The sequence below is a fragment of the Leucopleurus acutus genome (genome assembly GCF_964270905.1).
Source record: "Leucopleurus acutus genome assembly, chromosome: 1".
In the NCBI taxonomy this organism is placed as follows: Eukaryota; Metazoa; Chordata; class Mammalia; order Artiodactyla; family Delphinidae; genus Leucopleurus; species Leucopleurus acutus.
The window spans coordinates 75871687-75879327 of record NC_139142.1 but is presented as its reverse complement, the minus strand read 5'-3'; the positions used below and the strand labels follow the sequence as shown (position 1 = coordinate 75879327).

The 7641-nt window shown below is 47.9% G+C and overlaps 1 protein-coding gene across 1 annotated transcript; it reads left to right on the top strand.

The window, feature by feature from the left end:
- Positions 1-781: 781 nt before the first annotated feature.
- Positions 782-7105, top strand: PNP (purine nucleoside phosphorylase). The gene is made up of 6 exons (XM_082843258.1): positions 782-874; positions 2684-2853; positions 5185-5288; positions 5487-5662; positions 5776-5966; positions 6527-7105. Exons 1-6 carry the CDS (start codon positions 864-866, stop codon positions 6742-6744), a joined length of 870 nt encoding a protein of 289 aa, XP_082699384.1. The 5' UTR covers positions 782-863; the 3' UTR covers positions 6745-7105.
- Positions 7106-7641: the final 536 nt, after the last annotated feature.

Genomic DNA, 7641 nt, shown 5'->3' with positions numbered 1-7641 from the left:
TTTTTTTTAGATATCCATAATAATGAGTAAAGAATGTATGGAAGTAAGTATTCTATGAATAACTTATAATTTGGGGAATACTGGGGAACTTCCTGGAAATTCCTATTTCTCATTCCCAAATCCCAAAGCTTAATATCTACAGGGAATTTGGAAACACCTGGAGAAGGGGATTTGCTGCATCCTCCTGCGAGGATCCTGGGATACTTACCCGCAGAAATTTGTCTTCTCCTCATCTGCGCCTGGATTTAGACCCCTTATATGTTCTCCCATATCCTGTAACCTCCAGAGCAGCATTATTGCTAGAGTCGACCCTTTTTCCTTTGCCCAGGAAGCAACTCAGACACAGGCTCACTTAATTTTATTCTGGATTTGCACCACGTAAGGTTTAAATTTTTCTCTGTTCAAATATCTCATGATTTGCTGTAGACACAACCAGGAATGGGGTTTCAGGTAGATGGTTCGGGGGCTCTCCTCCTGACTCCTACCCTCTTCCCTCATAGGCTTCCGTGCCGGAAACTCCGGACCTGCAGTTAGAAATGGGTGCAGCGGCGAAATGCTGGATGCTCCTACCCCTCCCCCGCGGTGGGTAGGGTGAGGATCGAGAAAGGTACTGCAGCTGGGAAGACCTCAGATTAGGTTGACACCCTAGCCTCCGGCGATTGAGTCGGGGCGTGTCACCATGGAGACGGGGCCGGTCGCGTACTCGCCTGCCATTGGCTGGGACTCCTGAGCTGGGGATATAAGCCAGCGCGTTGCAAACAATGCGCTGTGTGGATCGTACCCGGTGACTGGCGGTAGCTTAGCTCAGTGGAGTAGGTCTGAGCGGAGAAGGGCAAACTGATCGAGAGGGCGTCGGCGGGACCATGGACGACGGGTGAGGCGGGTACCAGGCCCAGGGAACCCCGTAGGCCCCTGGGGAGGGGAAATGGCTGTCATCGAGAACTGGAAACCCAGCACTCTGGGCCCCGAGGGGGCCAGGAGAGGGAACGAGCGCCCCGGGGATGCAGAGAGGCCTGGCTCGGAGCCCAGTATCAGGGGCAAGGCGGCAGAGCAGTGGGGCGGCCAGCGCTGGCAGGGGCGCGCGCGGGAATCGAGCAGGGGTGGCGCCACCAGAGCAGGAAGGGGACAGGTTAGTAGACCGTAGACGACACGCCAAAGAAGCCGGTGTGTGTGCGCGCACGCACGCGTTGCGATGTGAGTGTAGAGGGAGCGTACTCCCCCACCCACATACAGAGAAGGTCTTTTCAACCCACGTGCTCGTCACAGATTCCCATTCTAGAGTCTAGGTAAAGCCGCGAGGTACTTTTGGCGCCCATATCTGGAGTTCCTCCTTCAGAGGAGAGATTGCTCACGTCCCTCGACAACGCCTCTCTTTCCTCCAAGGTGGAGTTTCAATTAAGTTGGGGATGTCGTCTCCAAGGAGAGAAGGAAATTCTTATTCACTGAACTGAGCAACAGATCCTTCCTCCCCCCCCACTTCACCTTTGAAAACGCTTATTTCGGCTTTGGTCCTTGAAGTCCCAGCCCAAGTCTCCAGCAGTAGGGATCAAAGTGGCTTTTGGGTGCCCAGGGATTCAGGGCATTCTTGGGAGACTGCTGGCCAATGAGGAAGTCCTGTAAGCTGTGGCTAGATGTGCTGGGTGGCCAGGGCTTCACACATATTTCATTTCCTTGGCGCCTCTTGGGGATGCTATTTGATTCACGTTTACCATCTCACTGCTTCTCTCTTCATCATTCTATGACCCCGGTTCTATTGCCCCGACCCGGTCCCTTACCCAGCTACTTCCCTGAGGGTAGCCCGGTGTATTGTAAAGGCAGCACTTTTGAAGAAAGAGGTTTCCTCTGGAGGCTTGGTTAGTTGTGTTCAGCTCTGTCACACCTCAGTCGTCGTTTCTTCCCCTGCCCCGTCCCTTCTCCTTGTTTTTTCCAGCTAGGTATGAGAGAATTGGACTGGAATTGTGAGAAAAATTCCCAGTTGATTCTTGGGGATGTCTGGGTTCTGCGTGAGCGTATGCCTTTAGGTCTCTGAAGGGCAAAGGACCTTGGACCTTGATGAAGAGAAGGAAAGATGGGAGAAGGCAGGGAGGAAACACGGGCAGGGGGGGAAAGTTGTAAAAGAGGCTCAGGTGCTGTGGACCTGAACCATGATTTATGGAGTCAAAGGTCTTTGGAGCTTGTTAGTAAATTTTAAATTCATTTTCAAACTGAGCCTGTTAGATAAGTGAGGCCGATTACATTCCCTTGCTTTACATTAGAGGAAAGAATTTGAAGCACAAGTTACGTGCCTAATAAAGACAAAATTGGGACTAGAATCCCTGTTGAGTTCTGCTTCCTCAAGACCAGAATTCTGAAACCTGGTTTTTGAATCAGAATTACGTGAGGCACTTTTGTAAGAAATAGCGATTCTGGGGTCTCTCCCCATTCTGTAGGGGTGGGCTCCAGAGTCTAGTTTTCACAAGCAGCTGCTGAGAAACTTATGCAGTCAGTTCTGCTCCAGCTGTTGACAACCAAAGTTGTGGCCTGGGTTTGCTTTTTTGTGCAGTAGCTTGTCTAGCTCCTTGGCCCACTTCTCTGTCCCCTGTCACCTTAGTACCTCAGTCAGCCTTTCTACGCTGAAGGTCATTAGTTTATGATACCCTTGGGATGGAAGTGAAACTCACCTTGGTTTTCCTTTTTTTCCTAGATTCAAGTATGAAGATTATCAGAACACTGCAAAATGGCTTTTGTCTCACACCAAACACCGACCTCAAGTGGCGGTGATCTGTGGTTCTGGGTTAGGAGGTCTGAGTGACAGATTAACTCAGGCCCAGATCTTTGACTACAGTGAAATACCGAACTTTCCCAAAAGTACAGGTGCTGGCAAGGGGGAGGAGGGATAGGACTGAGGGATATTGATGGGATTCTGATGGGAGGGCAATGCTTCTACACCCTGGCTATCCTCTATAGCATTTGACTAGAGACAACTGTTGTAACAGAGGGAAAAACCCACCAAGAATCAGAATGACTTTAGAAGGAAATTCCCCCAGTAGAAATGTTTTAGTAGGGCATGTTTATGTCAGTGTTACTGTATGATGACATATTTCCTGTGCTTTAATGACTCAGCTCCCTAAAGCTCTACAACACTTCCCCTGCACACTCTTTCCCCATACACACTATGGTCACCATATCCTCATACACCTCTCTCATTTCTTTCAGTCTGTAGCCTAAGTGGAAAGAGCAGTGCCTGTAAGCTCCCAGACAAAGTCAGGCCTTCCCTGTCCCCTGTGTTCCTGCCATTCCCAATCTCCCCAGCTCTAACTCCAGTCCTAGGGTAAGGCACACACTGGTGCACAGCAACAAATGAACACACAGACTGCCACGTTCTTGCAGACAAATACCCAGGTGATACATGAATACACAAGACTTGATTCACACTGACCCTTTGGAGGGGGAAAGGGCCCCCTATGCACAGTGGAGTTCTGAGGATAGTGTATCCAGCATCCTAACAGCAGCCAAAAGCTCTAAGGCTGGGCTTCCGTGGTGGTCCAGTGGCTAAGACGCCACACTTCCACTGCAACAGCATGGGTTCAGTCCCTGGTCGGGGAAGTTCCGCATGCCGAGGATGAGGCTTAGAGAAGGGCCAGGTGAAATAGGGCCAAGTAAAGGACAAGAGTAGTTTATTTGGTTTACTTATTAATTTCTCAGATAACTAACTTCTGTTGGTTTATTTATTAATTTTTCAGATTCTACTTTCCTTCCTCTTTCCCTGGAGAGTTAAGAGTTTTAACAGATATTTTTCATGCCCTTTGGAGCAAGACTGGGAGACCAGAGCAGGGAGGTGGGGATGGGGTTGGAGAAGGAAATATTAAAAAGTGAGAGAAGGGAGTGCAAAGTTTTCTAAGAGAGATAGTAGTGACTCTGGCTCCACCTGCCACTCCTACCTGCAGTGAGAAGGGCACTGCACTAACTAAGTGGATTAATTTTTTAAAACTTTATCAATTTACTTTTTATACTTTATTTGGGTTTCCTTAACTGTGTCACCTCTGCTCTACTACTGGCAATTTTTTTTAAAATAAATTTATTTTACTTATTTATTTATTGGCTGCGTCAGGTCTTTGTTGCTGCGCGTGGGCTTCGTCGCAGTGTGCCGGCTTCTCATTGTGGTGGCTTCTCTTGTTGCGGAGCACGGGCTCTAGGCGCACGGGCTTCAGTAGTTGTGGCACGTGGGCTCCGTAGTTGTGGCTCGCGGGCTCTAGAGCGCAGACTCAGTAGTTGTGGCTCGCGGGCTCTAGAGTGCAGGCTCAGTAGCTGTGGCTCACGGGCTTAGCTGCTCCGTGGCATGTGGGATCTTCCCGGACCAGGGCTTGAACCCATGTCCCCTGCATTGGCAGGCGGATTCTTAACCACTGTGCCACCAGGGAAGCCCTGTAATTTTTTTATAAGCTCCTCAATCTCTGAGTATCCCTCAACTCTCCCTCTTTGTTTTGGTCCCTCTCCCAGACCTTCCATTCTCTAAGGGCTAGGTCAGCCATGTCCATTAAAGGAGAAATGTTAGATGAGAGAAATGGTAATAATGGTTACTGTGTCTGTGTGGAGAGTTATCTTTGCGCTCCCATGCCCCTGCATGCCCCATTCAGGGTACGTATTCCCACAGGATTGTTTTGTGGGTCACAAAGGAGACTTGTATGGGTCCAACCTCAGCCCCTTTCCTTGTTCCTAGCCTCCTTAGGAAGCTAGAATATACCATGAGCTCCCTCTCAGGAGGGAGGAAGCATATAGTTTAGTTAGGGTAGTAAGGATACAGATTTTGAGAATTTTGGAAATTTTGGAAAAGAGGTCTATAATTACGACACTCACTGCATTCATTATTACTCACTTATTCTATTTTTTATTCTTTTATTCTCTTACAGTATGGCTTTCTCATTCTTTTGAAATTTCTTTAAAAAGAAACTGATGTGTGTTCACATTGAACATCCTCACCCCCATAGCTCTAATCTCAGGATGTACTTATATCTAAGTTTATGATTAATTTCTATCTCCCCCACCAGACTTAAACTTTCTGAGAGTGGAGATGATAATGTTTTCTTTTGATTAAGTATACCCTCACCTGTTGAGCACAGTGAGTTGGCTCAGAGTAGGTACTCAGTGGATATGTGTTGTATGAAAGCATCTGTCCATGCATTTCCCTTTCTTTTTTGTGTACAGTGCCAGGTCATGCTGGCCGACTGGTGTTTGGGATCTTGAATGGCAGAGGCTGTGTGATGATGCAGGGCAGGTTCCACATGTATGAAGGCTACCCGCTCTGGAAGGTAAATCAGGGACACAAACCTGATTGGGTCTGGACGAAGGGGGAGAGAGGTCTCCTATTTTATTACCTAACTACGCAGGCAAAGTAGATTTTTGGTCCCCTTCTTTCTCGTCTTTTATGCTGTATCATGTTTATCTGCATGGGTGGATTGGTGACATTTTAAAGAACACTCTCTGATCTTTTATCTTTTGCTTCTAAGGTGACATTCCCCGTGAGGGTTTTCCATCTTCTGGGTGTGGACACTCTAGTGGTCACCAATGCAGCTGGAGGGCTCAACCCCGAGTTTGAGGTTGGAGATATCATGCTGATCCGCGATCACATCAATCTACCTGGTTTCTGCGGTGAGAACCCTCTCAGAGGGCCCAATGATGAAAGGTAGCTATCCTGCTCCTTTTTGTATAGATGGGTAGGCTCTAAGGACTTGTCTGGGAGTTGGGAGAGAGCTTACTCTATTCCATTAATCTGAGATAATCCAACCTGTGCCCTAGGTTTGGAGTTCGTTTCCCTGCCATGTCTGATGCCTACGACCGGGATATGAGGCAGAAGGCTCACAGTACCTGGAAACAAATGGGAGAGCAGAGAGAGTTACGGGAAGGAACCTATGTGATGGTGGCAGGCCCCAGCTTTGAGACTGTGGCAGAGTGTCGTCTGCTGCAGAAGCTGGGAGCAGATGCTGTTGGTGAGGAGGGGAACTTGGCTGGAGGCTTGAAGAGGGAGGGTTCTGGCAAAATAAGATGGAAAAGAGAAAAAGATTATAGACCTAGATGATAAACTGAAAGAGGGCCTGACTTAAGGGAAGATTGAATTAAACTGACTTGAAAGGTGGTGGAAGGTTTGCATCGTAGCATCAACTCCACCCACCACTAAGGGCTCTAACCACTGTAATGCTAATGAGCGGTCCATAATTTGATGACTGTTTCTGATTATTTTAACAAATATCATTATAGCCACCTTCTGTACCCTTTGGCTGGAAGATAGAATTGCATCATTAGAACTGACTTTAGAATGACCACAAACAGATAGAAATTTCTATTTATAAGCGATGTGCAAGGCCCTCTGAGGCCCGACTCTTTTAGGCAATACAGAACAGCCTAAGCTTGACACGAATTTAGCTGTTTCTTTGGATGTTTTCTTGATGCTAAATTGTCAACGAGGTGATTAATGGAGGTGAGGCTAAAGGGTGATGAAAAGAGGCATTTGCGGATCCTGACAGTTGGTTTCCCTCTTTCTCCACATCAGGCATGAGCACAGTACCAGAAGTTATAGTTGCAAGGCACTGTGGACTTCGAGTCTTTGGCTTCTCCCTCATCACTAACAAGGTCATCTTGGATTATGAAAGCCAGGAGAAGGCCAATCACAAGGAAGTACTAGAGGCCGGGAAGCAAGTTGCGCAGAAATTGGAGCAATTTGTCTCCATTCTTATGGCTAGCATTCCACTGCCTGACAATGCCAGTTAACCAGCCCTGGAGTGGTCTGCCATCTCCCTTCTGGGATCCAAGGAGCTGCTACCTACTTTGGCCTCTTGCTGGAGTCACGTGCCTCTGCCCTTAGGTAGTGGCAGAAAGGAGTGTCACCTGCCCTGCTTCTCCCACCAGACCTTTCTGATACAGAGTGCTCTTCTGCTCAGCTGTCATCACAAAATGATTTCCACCCCTATTCCTCTTCAAGAGCCCAAGCCCTACCACACATCCAGGGATTTGACTTGGGGCTGTCAAACTCAGCCTAGTAGCTACTGCTAGCTTTTTGAGATGATCCTCTTACATTCCTGGGGGCTCAGCTCTGCTCCTCAAAGCACTGGAGACCACACAAGGAACAGCCTCTTCCTTTTGGAGTTTTATACTATCATATTTTGAGAATAAAGAGAAAGATGAAATAATTTCTTTATTTTTGTGTAATTTGGGATAAGGGTGGGGCACAGGCCAAGACTGGCGTGAAACCAATCATGAGACCACATGTCTTGTGGTTTGACTCTCTGCCTCTCAGACAGCTAAGAATTGAGGTAGATGGTATGTGAATGCAGGAAAGGATGGAGGAAAGGCAAAGAGGTGAAAGACAGTGTTAGAAGATAAGGAAGGACTGTACATGATGGCCACTTCCCTCAGATCAGTCTTGCCTCTGTCCTTTTGCTTTCTGGTTGTTTCTCTCTCTGTCAGCTCTCATGAATATCTGAATTCGTTCACTGATCTCAGCTTATGTTCCATAGTTGCCACATCCTTGGTAAGCCCTAATTGTATTTCTTGTTGGTTTCCTTCGGTTCCCTCCCACCGCCGCCGCTAACCTCTGCCATAGTTCGTGACACCCATACATTCTGTCACTCCATTCCGACAGTGCAGTGGCAAATACCCCTTTCTCTG

Excerpts from the sequence above, each read along its gene's own strand:
- PNP (XM_082843258.1), top strand. Across the intron at positions 2,854-5,184 it reads GAACTTTCCCAAAAGTACAG|TGCCAGGTCATGCTGGCCGA; the intron begins GTGCTGGCAAGG and ends TTTTGTGTACAG. Across the intron at positions 5,289-5,486 it reads AAGGCTACCCGCTCTGGAAG|GTGACATTCCCCGTGAGGGT; the intron begins GTAAATCAGGGA and ends TTTGCTTCTAAG.